Source organism: Dermochelys coriacea, chromosome 11, assembly GCF_009764565.3.
Source record: "Dermochelys coriacea isolate rDerCor1 chromosome 11, rDerCor1.pri.v4, whole genome shotgun sequence".
In the NCBI taxonomy this organism is placed as follows: Eukaryota; Metazoa; Chordata; order Testudines; family Dermochelyidae; genus Dermochelys; species Dermochelys coriacea.
The window spans coordinates 2,705,489-2,727,686 of NC_050078.2; the positions used below are offsets into that span (position 1 = coordinate 2,705,489).

General features: G+C 50.6%; 2 protein-coding genes across 3 annotated transcripts in view; one reads left to right on the forward strand and one right to left on the reverse strand.

Moving 5' to 3' along the window:
- VIL1 (villin 1) overlaps window positions 1–10,809 on the forward strand; it is a 36,447-nt gene extending 25,638 nt beyond the window's left edge. For both annotated transcript variants that reach the window (XM_038421688.2, XM_043504816.1), the window contains exons 8-20: window positions 406–484; window positions 999–1,097; window positions 1,841–1,994; window positions 2,221–2,321; window positions 2,978–3,115; window positions 4,035–4,193; window positions 5,051–5,230; window positions 5,555–5,700; window positions 6,753–6,897; window positions 7,352–7,540; window positions 8,355–8,423; window positions 8,949–9,083; window positions 10,615–10,809. In XM_038421688.2, the coding sequence (XP_038277616.1) occupies window positions 406–484; window positions 999–1,097; window positions 1,841–1,994; window positions 2,221–2,321; window positions 2,978–3,115; window positions 4,035–4,193; window positions 5,051–5,230; window positions 5,555–5,700; window positions 6,753–6,897; window positions 7,352–7,540; window positions 8,355–8,423; window positions 8,949–9,083; window positions 10,615–10,728 (1,708 nt within the window). In that variant the 3' untranslated portion in view covers window positions 10,729–10,809. The remainder of the gene's footprint in view (window positions 1–405; window positions 485–998; window positions 1,098–1,840; window positions 1,995–2,220; window positions 2,322–2,977; window positions 3,116–4,034; window positions 4,194–5,050; window positions 5,231–5,554; window positions 5,701–6,752; window positions 6,898–7,351; window positions 7,541–8,354; window positions 8,424–8,948; window positions 9,084–10,614) is intronic.
- Window positions 10,810–13,650: 2,841 nt separating this feature from the next.
- USP37 (ubiquitin specific peptidase 37) overlaps window positions 13,651–22,198 on the reverse strand; it is a 52,998-nt gene continuing 44,450 nt past the window's right edge. Inside the window, exons 21-24 of the mRNA XM_038421226.2 lie at window positions 20,444–20,559; window positions 18,876–18,945; window positions 18,440–18,578; window positions 13,651–17,697 (exon numbers count right to left, since the gene is read on the reverse strand). Coding sequence (XP_038277154.1) covers window positions 17,610–17,697; window positions 18,440–18,578; window positions 18,876–18,945; window positions 20,444–20,559 — 413 coding nt within the window. The 3' untranslated portion in view covers window positions 13,651–17,609. The remainder of the gene's footprint in view (window positions 17,698–18,439; window positions 18,579–18,875; window positions 18,946–20,443; window positions 20,560–22,198) is intronic.

Sequence of the window (22,198 nt, forward strand, 5' to 3'; positions counted from 1 at the left end):
CTATTTCCACTCTGTCCATTGTGAGGGTTTGTCTCTGGGGCAAAGAACAGGGGCATGGTGATGAGATTCTCCACGTTTGTTGCTTTGTTTGTTCCTTTTGGTTGCAACCTTTGTGGCTGTTTTCCTTCTGTTTCTGTCTTCTGTTTACTCCTGACATCATGTCATGAACTTCTGTAGCTTGATCGTAAGATCTTTTAAGACTCTCCCAGCTATGGCTGAGGTTAGAGTTAAAAAAGTATTTCGCACATAGCGTCCCTGAGTGGCTGAATTGTGCAATACAGTTTAGCATCCCAGTCCAGGTTCTCAGCGTCTAAAGGGCCAGTGTTCTCTTAGCCCCATGCTATGCGTTCCCCGCTCTGTGCACTGGGCCATGGCTGAGCTGGGGTTGTGTCTGGTTTCTCGCAGTGTCTCCGATGCGGAAGGGAACCTGGTGATCCAAGAGGTCGCCACCCGCCCCCTGACCCAAGATCTGCTGCAGCACGAGGTATGTGGCCCCTGCCGGAGGCTCCTGAGGGGTTTCCTCTGACTCCCCACTGAGCTCCTAGGAGCCGGGCGCACAGACAGACAGTGCCCTGGATGAGGGTCGCTCCACCGCAGATTCATGAGCAGGGCACAGTGTGGGTCCTTAGCCCCTGGGCCCTGTGGGAGGGATGGTTCAGCTTCCTGTGCTGCCCCCTCACCCATCAGCTGGCATCACCTCACTGATTTCTGTGCCTGGCCCCTGCTGGCCGGTCTCTCCAACTCTCCCACCATGCCAGTAGCTGAGCAGAGCGGTCCCTGCCAAGGAGGACGGGTAGGGTCCAATGGGCTAGGAAGGATGTCTCCATCCCTTTGCCCATTTGACGCCTCCGTCAGGCAGTCCCACATGCCCAGGGCAACCCGCTGGGAGCTGAGCCAGCAGAGGGGACCCATGGCTATGGGATCCTGACCCACTGAGCCCACCAGTTGCTGGTGGTGCAGGGGGGCTCCAACCTGATCCCTCTCCCCTGACCCCCCAGGACTGCTACATTCTCGACCAGGGTGGCCTGACCATCTACGTCTGGAAAGGCCGGAACTCCAACAAGGAGGAGAAGCAGCAGGCCATGAGCAGAGCCCTGGTGAGTGGCAGGGGCTGGGCGGGACTCGCAGCGCCTGGGATGGAGAGAGACCCTGCGCCCCGCGCACCCCTGGGTGGGTGGGGGGCTGCATGTTCCCCGGTGTGACCTCACGGTGCCCCCTGCTGTCTGTCACCCCTGTGGAAATTAACCCCTTGGGGTCTGGACAGCTCCTGTGCTGTGGATTAGTGGCTGGGAAACCCCCGAGAGGACACAGCGCCCCCTACAGGCAATTCTCACCTAGCTGCGTCAGCCCTGGGGGATTGGGGTGTGTCCGTGGGTGGGGCCCTGAACTGCCCACCTGGGTCCTGCCTCTCCTTGCTCCATTGTCACACCCAGTGTAATGGCCCTTTTGTTAGTGGAGTCACTCCTGATTCACACCAGCACAGGTGACAGGGCCCCCAGAGTCTGCGCCATTCACAGTGCACCACACCCACTGGGTCGAACCTGCCGTGCGACAGAGCCTGGTGTTACACACACACACTGCTTTGTACCTGCCGTCGTGGGCACCTGGGTGGCGACCCAGGCGTGCTTGTGGGGGGGCTGTTAAAAGGCTGCCCCCCATCAGGGCCTGGGCGCCACTCTCCCTGCAGTGCCCCAGCCTCTCTGATAGCCCGGTGCACCGATGGCGTGGCGGTGACATCGCTGGCTGGACGAGGGGCTGGAGACGGGACGCCCTCTCAGTGCTGCTCTCCCAGCACTTTTGTGGCTCCCCCTGCCCACCCACCGGGTGCTGTCTCTTGCAGGGGTTCATCAAAGCCAAGAACTACCTGCCCAGCACCCCCGTGCAGACCGAGAATGACGGGGCCGAGTCGGCCATGTTCAAGCAGCTCTTCCAGAAATGGACCGTCAGCAACCAGACCAGCGGCCTGGGCAAGACCCACAGCCGGGGCAAAGTGGGTAAGAGCCGGAGGCCTGGGTGCTAGTGGGGCAGGGCCTGGCACCAGGGAGCGACAGAGCGGCCCAAGCCAGCCCCTCACTCCCGCGCAGGGAGTGGGGGCCGAGGAAGGGTCCTGTGGCTGCCACCCCAAATTCTGGTGCGGAAGGGGGCGGGGCTCAGCTCTGGGGGGCTGCTGGGCGTCCCTCGATACCCCCCCCAGCCTCAGTGCCCGTCTTTCTCCCCCAGCCAAAGTGGAGCAGGTCAAGTTCGACGCCACCACCCTGCACGCCAAGCCCGAGGTGGCCGCACAGCAGAAGATGGTGGACGACGGCTCTGGGGAGGTCGAGGTAAAGAATGGGCTGCCGGCCGCCTGCCTGGCCAACAGCAGGGATTGAACCGGGGACCCAGCCGGCGCTGTGGAGCCAGGCTCAGGAGCTGGGGCTGTCACAGAGGGTTCAGCACAGAGGGAGACACGGGGGAGCCCATGTATCCAGCAGGTGTGGGGGGCCCCCGTGTGACCAGTGGGACCCCCGAGCTTGGGGCACAGCTGTCAGGTGGGCGTTGACAGGGTCAGCAGAGCGAGGTGCCATGGGGGGAGGAGTGGGAGGCTCCGGGGCCATGCTGAAGACCAGACCAGCCAGTGTGCGGCTGAGCAGAGCCAGTGCCGATGGCAGGAGGCTCACAGACCCAGCCCAGCTCTGGGACAGGGCACCACGCAGCCCGTCATTAGCAGGCCTGGCTGGCGCTGCCGGCACAGAGCAGGGCCACGCGGCATGGGCCCCCTTCCCAGGCTGGCACATCCACCAGGTGTCACGTGGAGACTGAGACGTTGGCCCTCCAGATCCCTAGCCTCTGGGCTCTGCCCCCCAGCAACCCCACAGCAGGGGGCGCTGGCAGCTCCTGATGCCCCCAACATCCCCATGGCCCTGTTGTGAGGTGCTGCCCGGGGGCGGGTGTGGGGTGGTAGGAGCCAGCCCCCGGCTCATTCCCAGCTCCCCGGCAGGTCTGGCGCATTGAGGACCTGGAGCTGGCGCCGGTGGACAAGCGCTGGCTGGGCCATTTCTACGGCGGCGACTGTTACCTCATCCTCTACAAGTACCTCGTCAACAACAAGCTGCACTACATCATCTACATCTGGCAGGTGCGTGGGCCCCCCACTGCCCCAGCCTGCGGGGTGGGCTCCCGTCTCCGACGGGCTCAGGGCCAGGGTCATCCCGGACCCCCCGGCTGAGATCCCAGCTCCAGCGGGGGCCAGGGCCAGCAGGCGTGGGATGACCTTCCCCCCTGCCCCCCGCCACAAATCCCAGCCCGTCTGTAACAGGTAGAGATCGGCTCTCGCACCGATGCTGGGTGTTAATCTCCCTTCCAGAAATCATGTCGTCACTGACCAGGCTACCTCCGCGTGTTCGTGTTACCCCTAGACGTGTCCAGTCTCATTTCTTGTCTTCAGCGCCATCCTGTGGCAGAGAGTTCCGCAGGCTGATCACGCGCTGAGTGTAAACACCTCGGCTTAGTTTTGAATTTGCCCCATTTTGGCCTCATGTAACATCTCCTTGTTCCCGTGTTGTAATCACAGGGCCAGAGCTGATGCACCCTGGGCCAGCCCTTCCCCCAGAGCGCTCTTCAGTCACTACGCAACATCCCAGAGCAGGGGGGTGGGAGTGAGGTCACAACACAGGGGGGTTCCCTCTACCCACGATGCTTTGCACCCTCAGGGACGGTCAGTTAATGCTAGCCAATGGCCACTCTGGGCTGGTTTGCGTCTTCCATGTGCCACTCGGATCCTAACCAGGCTGCTAATTCGCTGTGGGGCGGGGCTTTATCGTCATCATTATTTCCCAGATGGGGAAACTGAGGCCTGACCTCACTCTCCGAGGTGCCGACTCCGGACTTTCGGGATTGCGTGACTCGCCCAGGGCTGGGTCGGTGTTGGCGCTGGGGTTGGAGCGCCGGCTGCCCAGCCCTGGGCCCGGTGCTCTGGCGGCTGGGGGGGTCCCAGGGGTTGCGTGGCCCTGATCCCCACTCTGAGCCCCTCTCCTCCGTCCCTCACCCTTGCCTAGGGCCGCCATGCCAGCAAGGATGAGATCACTGCCTCTGCCTACCAGGCTGTCACCCTGGACCAGCAGTACAGCAACATGGCCGTGCAGGTGCGGGTGCCCATGGGCAAGGAGCCTGCCCACCTCATGGCCATCTTCAAGGGCAAGATGGTGGTGTACATGGTGAGTGCCAGGGATGGGGGCGGGGGGAGGTCTCTGCGCCATCACCCCTGGCCTGCCACTCCATCAGTGTCTGCCCAGGGCCCGTTGGCAAGGTGTCGTGCTGTGCCCGTGAGCGCAGGCTCCTGGCCTGTGACCCCAGGGCTGCTTGGGGTGGGGGTGGGGAGGAAGTGGGGCTAGGTTGGTCCATATACTGCTTGGCCAATGGCCGACATGACTAGCCACTCTAGATCTGCTACGAGCCCACCGGTGGTGAGTTAAACAGCTCCGAGAGGGAGGCCCCGGGCCCAAGTGATTGGCCAATGGTCCCCATGACATCCCTGGGTAGATAGCTCGCTTGGGCCAGCAATCGATGGCCCTGCAATCGTGGTTCTGCTGAGGGTGCTGGAGTTGCGCCGGGCACTGCCCACCTGCCTGCAATAGTCCAGCCACTAGGAGACAGCTCAGCTCCCCGCCAGCCACGGAACCCAGAGCCCCAGGCAAGTGGGCATGCGGGCCGCGTTATCCCCTCTCTGCCAATGGGGAAACCAAGGCACGGGGAGAAAGCACTTGCTTGAGGCTGCTCCACAAGCCAGGGGGGCAGAGGCGAGGCAAACCCCCGGTGTCAGGCAGTGGCTGGAAGGTGGGGCTTGGGATGAAATGGGCAAGCTGATCCATGAGGCTGGAGCAGGGCTGGGCTCCCCCAGGCTGTTACAACCGGCCCATGAGCTGCATTCATGGGTGGCAAAGGGGCTCCCAGCCTTAGGTCCATGCTATAGCGGACCCCATTCCCCCACCCCCGTCAGGGCCACAGAGTGAGGGTGGAGGCTGGTTTGACGTCTTCTTTCCCCCCCCCCGCAACCCCCGGTGCTGTTCCCCAGGGCGGCACCTCACGGGCTGGCAGCACGGAGCCAGTGCCATCCACCCGCCTCTTCCACGTGCACGGCACCAACGACTACAACACCAAGGCCTTCGAGGTGCCCCCGCGCGCCTCCTGCCTCAACTCCAACGACGTCTTCGTGCTGAAGACGCAGGCCTGCTGCTACCTCTGGTACGGGAAGGTGGGTATGGTGCTCAGGAGCCTCTGGCTGGGGGCGCCACAGCCGGGCCTAGAGCCGGAGAACCTGAGCCAGTGGCGAGATGCTCGGGGCAGAGAAGTATTCTCCCTGGCCTGGGGGAGGCCTGGAGCCACCTTTGTTATAGGGTCCCCCAGACACCTGGCTGGTCCCCCCTGCCATCCCACCGGGATCCCGTCTCGCTCCCCTGCCAGCGGGGAGGATGGTGCTGAGGATGGGCTGGACCTATGGCGGGTTCTTGGTGCTGCAATGGGAGGCCACGCGGACCCTCTGGGGGGTCCTGACCAATTGTGCTCTGGTTTCCCGCAGGGCTGCAGCGGGGACGAGCGGGAGATGGCGAAGACCGTGGCCGACCTCATCACCAAAACAGAGAAGCTGGTAATAGCCGAGGGCCAGGAGCCGGACAACTTCTGGGTGGCGCTGGGAGGGAAATCCCAGTACGCCAACAGCAAGCGGTAAGGGCTGCGCACCACTGGGTCCTATCAGGCACGAAGCGCGGGGCCATCCCCCCTGGCAGGTCTTGTCCGTGACTCTGCCATCCCCAGCCAGGGGTTTCCTGCCCTGTGGACGTGACCCGGATCATTCGGAGCCAGCCCGCAGCGGAATCCACGTGCGTGTCGCATTGCGGATGGTGGAAGGCAGAGCTCTGGGGAGGCGGTTGAGCTGTATTAGGGTTGGGGTTCGAGACACTGTATTATAATAAACTTGAGGAGAACCATGAGAATGGCCCCTAGCTGGTGTCTAGCTCTTCCCAGCAGCAGGTCCCAACGCGCTTCACCACGGAGGTCAGTATCAGTGTCATCACTCCCAGGTTACAGATGGGGAAACCGAGTCACTGAAGCAGCTTGCCCACGGTCACCCCATGGCTGAGCCAGGCGTAAATCCCAGGAAGGTGCTCTAGCCTCTAGGCAGCACAGCTTCAGGAGCAGGAAGCGCGAGTTATTGACCTCATTGAAGCAGGCCGGGTTGGTCACCGCCTCCGCCCCCCGAGAGCACCGTGAACCGGAGGGGAGCAGTGGGTTTGGCTGCAGGCCGGCCATCGCGCTACCTTCTAGGTTAGGGTGGTGTCATCTCAAGAACACGAGTTGCCCCCTCTCTGCAACGTGCCGGGGGGGTCTCTGGTCCCACCGGAACGTCCCAGCCCAGGCCCCGGGGGCTAAGGGCCTGGCCGCCAGCACCGCTCCGAGGTGTGCTGGACGTTGGGATGACACACAGCAGCCTGGCATGACGTCGCTGGGGGGCAACACGAGGCTGTTGCCCACCAAGGCCAAAGTCCAAGTGTGGGGGGAACCTTGAGCCAGAGGAAATAGGATCATGGCCAGAGCCAAATATTCCTCCATCTGAGAAAGCCCCTTAGCCGCTGTTGCATGTTGGCTCAGGGTAGTTCTCCAGGTGGGCAGCCCCTGCGCCAGTTGGCCTCCAGGGGTCAAGCAGCTGGATGTTGAGCTGGAGCCAAGGGCCAGGCTGGGTTCTCTAGTTCTGACCCTCCTTCCCCCCTTGTTCACAGACTGCAGGAGGAGACCTTGTCGATAACGCCCCGCCTCTTCGAATGCTCCAATCAGACCGGCACGTTCATTGCCACGGAGATCACCGATTTTAACCAGGATGACCTGGAGGATGACGACGTCTTCCTGCTGGACACCTGGGACCAGGTAGGGTGGGGCCGGGACGGGGCCTGAGTCAGGGCCAGGGGTCTTACAAGGCGATGTGGGGAGCCTTCAGCCCCACTGTCTCCCCCAGGGAGTCTGTATTATAGTCCCCCTAGCACAGACGAGGAAGCCGAGAGACATCTCTCCCCCACAACCATGCAGCAAGTCGCTGGCAAGCCAGGGTTAGAACTGGGAATCTACCAACCCCTCGCGTCTTCCTCCAGGCCACATTGGCAACCCAGAGCCAGAATTCCTGGCTGCTGGCCCCCTGCTTTCAGCCCCAGGTCCATCCATCCTCTCCTGGAAGAGACCATGCGCCAGGGAATGCGGCCCACCACCGGCCCAGGAATGGGCTAGTTGGGGCTTTCCCACGTTAGCGGATGGCGAGGGGCCGGTGTGGGAAGCCGCTGGCCTGGGGCCTTCTGGCACTGTCACGGAGGGGCTGTTTCTCGCACAGGTGTTCTTCTGGATTGGGGAGCACGCCAACGAGACAGAGAAGGCAGCGGCTGCCGTGATGGCGCAGGAGTACCTGAGAACTCACCCCAGCGGGCGCGACCCCGACACGCCCATCATCGTGGTGAAACAAGGCTACGAGCCCCCAACTTTCACAGGCTGGTTCCTGGCCTGGGACCCCCTGAAGTGGAGCGTGAGTAGCTCTGCAGGGGTTCCCCGTTTCCTTTGCCACTGGCAGGAGACGTGGGCACAGGCAGGGAATCGCAGGGCATAAAGGCTACATCATCCTTCAGATTTAACAACCCGGGCATCAAGAGACTAACTGGGTAGCCCTGATGCCCTCTTAATCCACAGGCCGGGGGGAGGCTCCCACACAACTAGCCTCTGCCCAGGGAGATCTTGGGCAGACCAGTCTGGGGCCTCTAGCGAGACCCCAGTGAGTGGGGCAGGTGTGTGGCAGAAGTTCTGGGGCGCAGACACCCATTCCCCAGGAACCAGCTGGCTGCCCCACAAAAGGCTGTCTCCCATTGCCAACTACCCAAGACAGCCAGCCCCTGGTGCCCGTCGCTTAACGACCCCCAGCACAATCCCTGACCTCCAGCCTAAGGACTGGGGCCAGTGACTCCCAGACACTCCCCCCGTGTCTGCAGCAAACATCGCTACCCAACTGGTCCCCAGGGTGGGCCGTGCCCCTTTGGCAGGGCTCCTGCACCTCTCCCTGAGTCCCGACGATACCCCCAGATCCCCCTCTGGTGAGATATACTCAGAACTGCTGGGGAGGGGAAGGCCCAGGGCTGTACGGAGATGGGGCCAGGCAATGGGACCGAGGCCCAGCCTGGCCCATGGCAGGGGGAGAGATTTGCAGCAACCAGACCGGTTCTGTCCCAGCGCCTGCCCAGCTTGACTTCAGTAACCCAGACGCAGCCGTTCCAAAGCCAGCCAGCTCTGCTCTCCCCGCATGCCTGCCTCTGGCCCCTGCCAGCTGAGATCTGGCTTCTCTCCTGCAGGACAGGAAATCCTACGAGGAGCTGAAAGCCGAGCTGGGAGAGGACAGCAAGTTCAGCCAGCTGACGACTGTGAGTATCTTGGGGAAAGGCAGCCTGACTGCAGGACAGTGCGAGGAAATGGCCATTGGTGCTGAGCTGCGAGCGATGCTACGCACACCCGCTGGTCGTGGCTATTGAGGGATGCAAAAGCTCCCAGGCTTCCCCCTCCCACACCAGCCAGGACCTGGCTCAGTCAGGAATCGGAGTGATTTCGGGTTTGCTCACACCTGGCAGCACAGCTGTCCCCGGGCTGAGACGGAGGCACAGCCATGGCATACCCCACCCCACCGAGCTTGCAGTCAGATTTAGGGACAACCCCAGGCAGAAATCCCCCTGCATCTGGGTGCGGGGTTCCAGGGCCTGAGATGTGCAGGTCAGACTAGAGGTCAGAGTCCCTGGGAGGACAAAGGGTCAGGATAGTAGCAAGGAGATGCAGTGGGTACTTTGGCGAAGGTTGGCACACAGCACAGGGAAGGGGAGGTACATGTAGGAGGGTGGGGGCTTCATAGAGCAGGCTGTTGATGGCTCCATTTGACTCTCCGCCCCCTTCTCCAGGAAATCACAAGCCGAGAGGTTTTCACTGCCAACACCACCTTCAACTCAGTGACCTTCCAGACCTTCCCCCTAGAGTCGCTGGTGAACAAGTCCTTAGATGAGCTGCCCCCAGGAGTGGACCCTAGCAGGAAGGAGGTGAGAAAGGGTGTGTGTGTGTGTGTGTGTGTGTGTGTGTAAGTGTAAATAAGAGCATGGGTGGCAAAGGAAACTGTGATCTGGTTTCCCTACGTCCTGCAGACAGTGCTCAAAAATTGAGCTGAGCCACTCATCTGTAGGGAGGATATTTGCCACAAGGCCAGAGCGGCTGGCATTGAAATCAGGGCATGGCCCACTGTAAAAGCTGCAGCTGTCCCTGCCCTGCAGTGCAGGTGGGCTTTTAGGGTCCGAGCCTGCCCCAGGGACAGAAGAATTTCCTTGGGCCCCGAGGGAGCAAAGAGCAGCTCCTTAGCCAGCCAGCTAAGCACAGATCTGAGCCCCGTCGCAGGGCCAGCTCCGTGGTTAATGGAGATAAACTCCTTACTCCCCAGTGTAATACCCAGCGTGCGAGTTCAAGAGTGATGATGTTCCAGGGGCCCAGGGTCACCCCCCAGCTCCTAGTTCAGTCTGGAGGAGGGAGGGTGCTTAGCTAAGGGGCTGTGTTAATTATTTGGGGCCAGTCTTGCTCGAGGGTGAGCAGCGCAATGGGGTAAATTTTGTTGTGTGCATTAAATATTGTCTAAGCACCTAGAGCCGCGGTGTAGAAATGGGCTTCCAGGGGGCGCACCCAAGCACCTACCAGCCCCGCATAGAGCAGTTTGGAGATGCAGAGGGTGGGTTGCTGCAGGGGATTTAGTTTCTTTTGCGGGGGGTGGGGGGCGGGTTTCCCCCTGCTGGTTGCAGAGGAGCATGAGCTGGCCCAGTAGATCTACCCGAGTGTGAAGCATCTTTAGGGAGCATCCTCAGTGGGAGTTTTAACAGAAGGAAACAATCCACCTTGTGCCACCAGCTCCAAGCCAGCCTCCTGCGGGCTTCCCCTGGCACAGGGAGGTTCAGGTGCAACGCCTGCTGAAAGGCAGCCCGCAGAGCCATGTGCGGAGTGGAGGAGGGAGCCTGAGCAGTTCTGAATGCCCCTAGCAGGGGCAGTATCCTGAAAGTAGCGACCCGGGCCTGGGCCTGATGTTTTCTCCAGTGCTGAGGGGCTGCAGTCATTGGAGTGTCTGGGAGCTGGGACGTGCAGGGTAGGAGGGCCAAGAGCAAGCAGCTCTGCTCCGTTTTGAGACACCAGCGTGCAGGGCTAGGGCTAGGGCCTGGGCCTTCTGCCTAAATGGAAAGGGAATAACTCCAGCTGATGGCCTTGTGTTCCAGGCCCTGTGGAGATTTGCAAAGGTCTAGGATAATCAGCTGCTTCACTGGTGGCCCAGGTCGTCCTCCAATGGCTCATGCCTCCCTCAGCTCTTGCCATCTGCATGTCAGATCCAGAGCCCTCTGCTGGTGGCTGGATACCAGCCTGGAGACTGATGGTAGCCTAGGGCATTATCTCAAAGCCCCAGGTCCGACTTCTGTCTCAATTCCTGCTACCCAGCAAAAGCCAGAGGGCTGGGAGGTTGTAGCTCTTCAGGACGGCCCTGTCCGCAGGGCTGCAGTTGTCACCACCACCAACTCATCCGAGCCCCTCTGCCTCCCTCAGGAGCACCTGTCCAGTGGTGATTTCAAAGTGGTCTTTGGCATGCCCCAGAACACCTTTGCTGCACTGCCCCTGTGGAAGCAACAGAAGCTCAAGAAGGAAAATGGCCTCTTCTAAGCAGAGCTGCAGTGAGATTTGGCCTGAGATGTGTTTTAGTATTTTTATTATTAAGAAAGTAAAATTAAAGCTAATTCAGAGTACAGGGCTGTGCACTTGCCCCTGCTTCGGTGACTGCTAATCATTCCTCCCCATTGTGATTTTTTGGGCAGGGAAAACACTGATCTCCCACTAGGCTAAAATTTTTACTTTCCAAGCTACCCGACTGGTTGGGTCGGTTTGACAGCTATAATTTGTGTGCTGGGATATTGCCTTAAATGGTGTGGCTGTGGGAAGGACTGGTGAGCAGTGACCAGGCTCTCAAGTAGCACAGCTCCTTCACCCCAGCTTATTTTGTCTGTTCTCCAACCTCCAGCCAGGATTGTTAAGAGGCAGCACACAAGGGAGAAACAATAGAGGTGGGAATCAGAAACCTCTGACCTGTAATCCCAGCACCACCATTGACCTGCTGTACAGCTGTGGGGATGTCACAGCACATTTCTGCCTCAGTTTTCCCATCTGTAAAGCAGGGATACTTATATTCCTTAGTCAGTAGTTTGAGGTTCCAAGTAATGTGTTGCTCAGTGGTATTAGAATGATCTTCAGTCTTTCTAGATGTCAGATCTTTGCAAAGCAAACGGTTTACATTTTCACATGTACTGGTACCTCACTCCTAAAGATAAAGTATACAGCCCACTACTGCAGCCTCCATTAGCTGTTAAGCCTTCATGAAAAGTATTATGCAAATACTTGTGGTGCTGAAGGTAAAGGTTCCAGCCACGGCAGGGAGTGACATTTTAAAAATCCATATGCCACACACTTTACTGAAGCACAGCGCAAACTTTAATGACCTTGACCATGTTTGTCGTATTTGTATTACCATGGCACCTGCAGGCCCCGATCAGGATCAGAGCCCCATTGTGCTAGGGGCTGTACAAACACATAGAAAGTCTGCCCCAGTCTAAGGCAGGATACACTTTGTGGGAGAAAAAGGTGACAGGTAGGTCAGTCTCTACATTAACTCTAACTGATGTTACATCTTCCAGGGCAGTGGTTCTCATCCACTGAGACTGGGGACTATGCAGAAGTCTCTCAGGTACATCAGCTTAACTAGGTATTTGACTAGTTTTACAACAGGCTACATAAAAAACACTAGCAAAGTCAGTACAAACTAAAATTTAATATGGACAGAAAGAGCAAGTAAGCAAATTGTCAGTAATAGTGTGGCTGTGACACTTTTGTATTTTTATGTCTGATTTCGTAAGTAGTTTTTAAGTGAGGTGAAATTTGGGGATACACAAGACAAATCAGACTCCTAAAGGGGGACAGTCGTCTAGAAAGGTTGAGAGCCACTGGCCTAGGGATGCAGGACCTATTTGCTACAGCAGATGTTGCCAACTATATCACACTTGGCATGTTTTTTTATTAATACAATTCCCTCCCACTCAGTATTGAGATGTGACAAAGTTTCCCTTGTGACTTCATTTTGGATTTAAACTCTGATCTCCAAGACGAAAGGCAAACCCCTTAGCCAGAAAGCCTCACTTGTTAGAGCAGTGGGAGAAGCGAACGTGGGCTTGTAAGGGGAGTAAGTACTGGAATAGCAGGGATTCTTATTAACCACAGACAGAGCTTGGAGCTGCACAGACTAGACGCTCTTGTCCAAAGCAGCTTATAACTGAAATAAATGCACATTTCAACTGACAGCCAAGAGAAGAGCCTACATATGCTCTGCTCTATGCAGCAGCCAGCAATAGCAGAGCTGCTTTCACTAGCACTTAAGGTCACTAAAAAAAATGCATAAAATAAAAAGTTACTGAGCATAAAAGTGGCCAGACTGGGTCAGACCAAAAGTCCATCTAGCCCAGTATCCTGTCTGCCGACAGTGGCCAGTGCCAGGTGCCCCAGAGGGAACGAACAGAACAGGAAATCATCAAGTGATCCATCCCGTCACCCATTTCCAGCTTCTGGCAAACAGAGGCTAGGGACACCATCCCTGCCCATCCTGGCTAATAGCCATTGGTAGACCTATGCTCCATGATTTTTTTTTTTAACCCTTTTATAGTCTTGGCCTTCACAACATCCTCTGGCAAGGAGTTCCACAGTTGACTGTGTTGTGTGAAATACTTCCTTTTGTTTGTTAAACCTGCTGCCTATTCATTTCATTGGGTGACCCCTAGTTCTTGTGTTATGAGGAGTAAATAACATCCTTATTTACTTTCTCCACACCAGTCATGATTTTATAGATCTCTATCATATCCCCCACATTTTCCAAGCTGAAATGTCCCCATTTTATTATTTTCTCCTCATACAGCAGCTGTTCCATACCCCTAATCATTTTTGTTGCCCTTTTCTGAACCTTTTCCAATTCCAATATATCTTTTTGATGTGGTGATCACATCTGCACGTATTCAAAAGTGGGCATACCATGGATTTATATAAAGGCAATATGATATTTTCTGTCTTATTATCTTTCCCTTTAGCCATTCCCAACGTTGTTTGCTTTTTTGACGGCTGCTGCACATTGAAGTAGATGTTTTCAGAGAACTATCCACAATGACTCCAAGATCTCTCTTGAGTGGTAACAGCTAATTTAGACCCCCATCATTTGATACATATAGTTGGGATTATGTTTTCCACTGTTTATTACTTTGCATTTATTATCAACATTGAATTTCATCTGCCATTTTGTTGCCCAGTCACCCACTTTTGAGAGATCCCTTTGTAGCGCTTCGCAATCTGCCTGGGACTTAACTATCTTGAGTAGTTTTAAATCAATGGAACAGAGCCGCACTCTTCTACAGAGCAAACTAGTTTCTTCTTCACTAAAGGTACAGTACAGGCCCCCGACGTAAGCAGAGTGGAGTCAAGCGCTCAACTATCCACATCTATCTGAGTCTACAGAAAACTCCATCTTTGTGGAAATAAGATTCAAACCCATCACAGGGTTAATAAAGAGGTTTTAATTTCACAAAAATCTATCTACACATCATTTAAAAAGGAAAAAACAAGAGCAAAACTGTAAAGAATACCGAGGAACAGATCTGCTAAAACACAGAGAAAGTGCTGCTCCACATCAACTGTGTAAAGAATCAAGTGTCACTCAATGCAGAATCTAACCCAGTCACGTGGCATCCATCCTGGCTGCTCTCAAACACACACACACCTGGAACCCCTCCTCCCCCAGTTTTTCAAGAATAATTATGTAGTCAGGAGGCACATAAGATCTCCGGTGGGATGGGGAATACTGACAGCAGAGTGCAAAGGATACATAACCCCTTTTTATTCTCTCTCTTTGGCAGTTGATTACAATCTTAAATTAGATCAGTTAAAAAGTGACCCAGTTAGTTCTTTCTAGCCACACACAACTCTCCCCCCCCCCCCCGTCCCAAACCAAAAAATTCTTCAAGGGCATCTAAAACCTTTTGTGAATTTAAATAAAAAGTTAACACTGGATAATCAACTGCTTCTCCCATTGGTTGCTGTGCAAACAGCATCTGCTAATCCCTCCAGTACATCAGATACAGCACACACAGAAAAGGAAGTAGAGTACACTCCAAATCAGGCCATTTACACCATGATGCAAACAGGGCTGGGGAGGCAATCAGCCAAGGTTAGATACATCAAAACACTCTCCTCCCAATTATTAAATCCTTGTATTATAGACTGAAGCTTTAATTAGGAAGCTAGTACCTGCATTTTGTTGTTGTTGTTGTTCTTTTGCACATCCCAGTACAACAGTCCTCTATGTGGACTCAGTCACACACAGCAATATCTGGGACAAAAATTCCAGTTCATTTACATAAACATTTATACATTTATCATAAAAAATAGCCAAATACAGTGAAGGAGTAACTCAAGAACAAGTTAGAGCAGACATCCAATGATGGGGTGGAAGAAAGAATGGTGTTTTGGAAACACTGGTGTTTTCTTTTGTTTTTTATATGCTGAAGCACACTCAGACCAAACTAAACTGGCTCTCGGGTTCTTTTGAAACTGACAACTCTGTATATTTCAGGAAACATCAAAGAGTGTTTTATAACATGCAATCTCTAGAAACCCTTTCTAATTAATAGGATACATAATTCAGACCAACAGCACTCCACTATCTCCCAGAAAGACCACCTCTCATTAGCAGGACTCACCACTATTAACATGGCCATTTTAATAAAGGTATTAAGGGTTTCTTGGATATTTAAATGATTTCCTTTCCAATATATCTGATGCTAAAATCCCTTACATGTGCAGGCTTTTATTTGGTTTGTGTCTGTCCTACATATAATCCAATATGGTTGTAAAGGTTGCACAGAGCTAAGCTCTACTGAATTTCAAAGTTATTGCAAAAATACAAGTAGTATTGAATGTGAAAGTTAATTAGGTATAACTCAGAATGCTGGGAACACATACTCCCCCCGATTCTGAATGAACTAGCCATGCTGTGCAAAACCCCCAAAGCATATATTTATACATACACCCCTTGACAAGGTACAGATTTCCTTCCTCACTGCCACCCTGGAGCTGAGAGAAAGAATCCATCTTTAGATGGGGGATGTGGGTGTGTACAGTGTTGGACTGACAACCAGGTCTGTTCAGGAAAAGATTCACAGGGTCACTCAAGCTGCCATATGCCAAAAAAGTGAAAAACACAATGTTCACTAGTTGTTACTAGCTATGCTAAGTGAGAACCTGGTTTTCACTAGAGGGACCATGAAATCTGGTTTCAAGCATCAGCTCTCTCAACTCTGGACCTACATCAAAGCTGGTTTTATACATAAATTAGGGTAACAACTAAAACTGGGAAATCTTGGTTTTTATTATAAATGAACTGATTTGGAGTGCTGTGCCTCAACATGATAATTTGCTCCCCAACAGCTGCTAACTCGCTGCTATTAGAAGTACATTTGTTATTTAAAGCGCCATGTGTGCTGCTTTCAGCATGTAGGGAAAATGGTGATGCTGGTTAAGATGAGGAAGGTAGCTTCGCTTTTATGATGGAAGAAATCTTTGCCACATTTTCATAGGTATGTGCCCTTTTCAGTAAAAGAAAATTCCTACATTAACTCCCCCCCTCCCCACACACACACATTCCACTAACATATTCACTGTTGACAATACAAAATCATAATGATTTATAATAAATTAACATGTCTCATACTCCTGGTGCTACACCTTATGAGGTAAAAGCTTTGTTCTGTTTGTGACAGAAGTTTAATGCTTAGGCCATTTACTATGAGATCAACACAACCAATAAGATATTATCCAAGCTGTAACAAAACTCATTTAGATTCGCTTGGTACAGAAGATCAGCCTTAACTCTACAAGATCTGTGGAGGAATTATTTTGCCTGCTGTCCTCTACAGCAATGGTTTGTCTACTTAGCTCTGGAAGGATTATTCCTGAGAAACTTCTAATGGTAGTTTAAATACAAATATCTTTGCACTCTCTGTAACCAATTATTCAAATCACAAAATCCAAATTAGGGGCAGAAGAGTAACTGCTCCAATGATTAGCAACAATTTCTTTGCAATAAAAGTAAATACCAATTAAGGAAATACTTGCCCATATTAAATAAAAGACCATTTGAAGGTTCAAATAAAAATTAAATCACTGGATACTTTTGCCAAAGTCAGCTATAAAATGAGCGTCACATTACCAGGTACAATTAGGACAATAAAATGTAACAGTCCTGCCCTGTAATATCTTATGTTAACACTCAATATGGGTTTTCAAAAGCTTCTGAACTGATTTAGTTTATTCCAGCTGAGCAGCCCATAGTCCTAAAAAACCAACAGGCAGCTAGAATAAAAACATCTATGTCTCAGGGTGATTCCTGGGATTTGTAAAGACAATGTGAAATTATGGATTGGTCCAACAGCTAAAAGAATTTTTCAGACTTTCCACTTGAGTATGACAGAGACAAATATTTATGCCTGCAGACCCTGAAGAGTTAATGCCAGAATGCTCTTTTTCCAAAAGAAGAGTTGTTAGTTCACTTCCTTTTACTGCTCAGCACTGGCGCTGCTTCCCTGGAAGAGAATCTGCCAATAGGCCAAAGCTTACCTTCCATCCCACTAGCTGCTTCTATCAGAGTCAAAACAAGGCAGCCCAATGTGATATAAAGTCAGTGAGAAATAGATATACTGACAGAAAGATGTAAACTGCAATATGCAATGACACTGTGAAGAAAATGCAGTTAGAAAGAATAAACTTTTTAAATGAAAAAAATATAATCTCATTTCTAAACAAAGACAACAATGAACTGTATAAGATGACACAGTGTGAGTAGGTATGCAATAAATTCCACAGCACCAATAGTTTGTTTCCTGGAACTGCATGTAAATGGCAGAGCATTTACAACCTCATGAATGTCAAAACGCGTCAACTTGAATGATGTCAGCACACCTGTTAGCAGGACAGACTGGCAATAGCGTACTTGGTGATCTAGGTTTCCAGTGAATATTACTGACACGATACATGCCAGGTTGCAGGCTGTATTGCTTTAATTGCTCTAAGGGGAAAAGTAGAATGCCACGTGATATGTAAATCTTCCCCATTCACATATCACTGTTAATGGACTTTAAAGTCAAGCCTCTTTTTGCACTATTGTTTCATCAGTTTATGAGCAGCTGTGGTCTTGTGGCTTGATGCAACTCTTTAAGGCTCCATGCTGACAAAAATATTTCTGGAACAATAAAAATCTCACCACAGGAGGAGTGCTTTGAGATGTCAAAGGTTTACAAGTATGGTTCAGGCCCAAGGTTTCCATGCGTGGTTCTGCAAGTTAAGCATCCCATGTGCCTTACTTTTTGCCTCTTGTTTTGGCCCTGAGCTGTTTGCTACTCCTGCGTGTCTTGCACAAGTTCAGAATTCTCCATGCTCAGGAGAAACAAGGGATTTGCTCTTCACAGAGGCTGACGAACAGACCGCCCCACTTCCATGCTAAGCGGCTGTGTGTTCTTTTCTGTTTCTAGTAACTCATCGAAGATTTCCCTAGAAAACATGAGAAGGGACATTATGAAATCAGTGAGCGCAGAGCTGCAGCACAAGATGAAGACAGTCCTATGGGAAGGGAGAATGACACACAGGAAACGAGTGGTTTAATTTAAGCCTTGGAAATTTCAGAATTATAGATCCTACTAGTTAAGCCTAAAGAATTACACCTTGTCACCAAAGATCTCTAAGCAGGGTTCCTGAAATTCTGAAGTCATTCAGAACCAGTTGGAAGCTGCAGTAAGATTTTGCAACAAATTATAGCAAATCTAAGAGCGTGTTAAGCCTTGCAGGGAAGAGGGCAGCAAAAATAGAATAAATTAATGTTAGTAAAAGGGCTAGGGAGGAAATGGGAATTTACAAATATATGACTATATGTCAGAGGAAAACATACACTAACGGCTAATACTTAGCTGAGATACTGAAATCCTCTTTAAACATGCCTTTAATACCTAGCTATCATTTCATTATGACAATTAGAACCACAGAATCATAGGGTTAGAAGGAATTGCAAGGTATGTCTAAACCATTACGTATTAGCAAGGGATAATTCTGCGCTACTGAACTTTCAGAGGATGCTTTAGTGCTAGTCAAAATCACATGCAGCAGTAAATCAAAATTAAGACACACTGACAAATATTAGATTTGACAACTCCACTGAAGAGGATGGTAGGGAGAGAAGCACAGAACTTCATGACTGGGAAATGATTATTACTGGCCCAAACTGTTGAGATTCTCTTACTTGTGCATGTAAAAGAAGATATAGCCACTTCGGTCTCTATCGCACTGAACAGAGGCCTCTAGAATTCTAGACACTTCTAGGTCATTGTAGGTGAACCAGGACTGTTTCTTGATATCATAGACATCACTAATATAATGGCCTAAAAAAATAAAAAGAGAAACCATATTTATTTTCATGCTATAGTTCAAACCAAATCAGTAAGTTGTTACTAGATACCCTGTTGCAGTTAGCTGACATTTAAATATTGAAATGCCATCATGTTGTACAAACCACTTATAGACTAAATGGATATTTTTGACTAATTAATGTTAACTGTGAAAACAGATCTTAAAGCTTTTTTGCATCTTCAAAGAATATTACAATCATTTTCAATTACATTTATTTAATCTCCACATGAACAGAGAGATGGAGATACCAAAGGTATCATATTCCCTACCTGAAGAGGATGTGCTTCCAATATGGCTGACAATGCTGACGAGACGATAGGAATGAGGGAGCTCTCCTATCTGGAAAATACAATCCAATCATTTGCTTTTAAATATGCTCTTAATTCCACTTAGCTCAGAACAAAAGGCCTTACAGCACGTTAGAATATGGTTTTGGGTACTCTGTACACAAAGTTCAACTGTTTGAGAAATGTGATCAAGGAACATAAGAACTGCCACACTGGATCAGGCCAGGAGGAAAAAGTGTCCCTTTAAAATTGGAAAATGCCATGTGATTTTGTTTGTTTTTGTTTCCCCATTCACCAATCTGCCAATAGAACAGCAACAAAGTAGTCATTGTTTTGATTCCAAACCAGTAAGATGATACAAACTCTCCATTTTGCTTAGCACTGCCATTTGTCTAGACAAGCTATTTCCTGAATGACCACTTTCCATTGATATCAATAAGCCCAGAGAGAGAAGTTAAAAGAAAAATCAAAAAAGAGAACTATATTGATTTCCGCAGTATTAAAACAAACCATTTGATAAATTAGGTAAATCAATAGGGAAAGACTGGATTGGTAGCCTAGAGATTCTCTTTTCCCCTGCTCTTCGAGTGTTAAGGAGAAAATGTCCCTCTCCTCTTATTTGGGATGAAGCTCTTCTCATTAACTCAGCTGTGACAATTAAGAACAGGTAATGCTGACTGGCTTTAAAGAGATTTCCTGGTCCTCCTTGGTCTGATAGACTGGGGTTCAACAGCGGTGTGAAAATACAGTTCTCTGATGAAGGTACAGCAATTGGAAGGGAAGTAAAACTTCCCTAAAGGAATTCCCTATAAAAAACATTAATTTTTTCCTTTCTAGATGGCCATACAACACTCTCCTTACAAGCAAGACAGACGAGTGACCCTCAGTGAGTCAGACAGCATAGGCAGACAGCAGGAGTTGTTGCTATATTCCACTCAGGGCTCACAAGGCCTCCTCCACAACTTGTCTGATCTTTAATGGTCCAGGAGCTAGAAACCCACAGCAGTTACTAGCACTTTCACAAACCACTACACTATCTGAAATGTGTTTCTCCCTTTTTGATAATTAAGCAGCCTGTATTTTTACTTGTTTCACACAGCAGAATGCTTCCAGTAGTCAAGTTACTCTGTTTCCCTGTTCCCCGTCCCACCCATAAGATTCCTCATAGCAACCAAAGGGTCTTGGCAGCTCTTCTAACTGTAGGACACGCTCTTACAGAGGGAGATTACTGAACTATACATTGTTTCCCAATATACCTCTACCCTGATATAACGCAACCCGATATAACATGAATTCGGATACAACGCAGTAAAGCAGCGCTCCGGTGGATCAAAGCAAGTTTGATATAACACGGTTTCACCTATAGCGCGGTAAGATTTTTTGGCTCCCGAGGACAGCGTTATATCTGGGTAGAGGTGTACTAATGGGAAGGCTGCTACTTAACAAGGTCCTCTAAGACTGAACAGATGCACTTGCTCCAAAATATCTAGGGCTGAACATGTGAAGAGCCATTAGTTCCCCATTCAGCACTTGAAACAATGAATCATCACCTCAGCATTCCTTTTCAGCTCTTCAGCTTCAGTTTCTGAGTACTCCATGTCGAGAACATCCTCAGTCCCAGAGTCCTCATCAGAGCCAACACTGTCCAGAAAGGAGCTGTTAAATTCTAAATGGCACAAAGACACAATGATGCCATATCAGAATTTTTGGCATATACTGGAAAGCAGACCACAGACGTTACAGACGGTTGGGTTATATTTTTCTTCATAATGAATCTTCATAAACAAACACCAAGGAAATACTAAAGCTAAAGGCTCTCCCTTCTGAAGAAAGCAAGGGATATTGGAAAATTTACAAAAAAAACCCTCACATCCCCTCTCTACCCATCCAAAAAAATGTGGTAACTTATGCCGTGACTCTGAAGCAAGGAACAGACCCTTAACTATAAAAGTAGCAGCAGCAGCAGCACACACACCTTTCACCCTCTTTTACAGCAGGGCCACATTACAGGGTGCAGAAACAGTCAATGCAAACTTTTTTTTGCAAATTTCATTTGACTGCATAGCTGCGTTTTTCAAAAGCTTTGGTGGCCCATGTTCAACATCCACATTAAATGAACTGCACCCATTTTACTTGGTGATTGGGAAGTTTCCATGATGAGAAGCATTTCTCTATATTTCAACTAAAAATTCTATTCACAAACTACATTTATCAATTAAAACTGGCATCTAAACCTACTGCTGGCAGCATCCATCTTTTCATTGTTTATACACGGTGAGAAGGGCTGCTCCCTGCAGGAACTTCCAGAATGCTTGGCTGAGTAAAGTGCACACGGCTTTCTGTTAGAGTCGGAAGGGCTCTCCTACACAGTGTTCTAAACTTTCTGGGACTTTGCAGCTAACCAACTAAAGCTTTTTCCCAGCACTTGTTACAGAAGCACCTAAACTTTTCCCAGATAATTTAAATTTGCATGGTGAGTCCTGACTGGACTTGAGTTCTCTGCTCTTCTCCTCTTCCTGTTTTTTTAAAACTGTCATCATGCCAGTTAGGATGGAAATACTTTGCCAAAAGGAAGATTCATGCAATTTGCCCTGTAAAGTCATCAGACACTGAATTAGTCTAATCTCCTCAGGTGTGTTCCGCAGTTCAACCCTCTTAGGTGAAAATGCTTTACTGCCAGATCTCATGCTCTTTGTTCTGAGCTTTGTAAGCTATATTATCCCAGGGAAATGCAGGCTGTCCAAGTGAGTCACGCATGGGGACGCAGTCACAGAGAATCCTTAGTCCCAATGCACTGATAATGCTGGGATTACTACACTGTTATAGCACCAATGCTGGACCATGTTAAAAAAAAAAAAAGAACTGCTGGCTACATGTGAGAAACGTATTAGCATCCCTATTAGCAAGTACCTGCTGTCACAATTATGAATGACATGACAGCATGCTGAGAGGCATTCAGGATGTCAAACAAAATTAAGTGATTGCAAATCAAGAGGATTTTAAATTTCCAGTGCGGGACCCTACCAGCCTACCAAGGACCGGAAGTGCTGCATGGGGAATGCACTCAACCACTGCTGGAGAAGGAACTTGCTTTGTCAAAGCATCACCCCCAATATCTGATAAAAGAGTAAGGCTGTGGGCTGCAAAGAGAGCCCAAGAATGCAGGACACTGGTTAAGAGTACACAGTAGTAACTGGCTGAATCTTCATAATGTGATGCGTCACAGTTGTGAATTATACTTTTACACCGTTCTGTTTATAATATTGTTTTATTCCTGTTAAAGAGCAGACCCCACACCTCTTCAA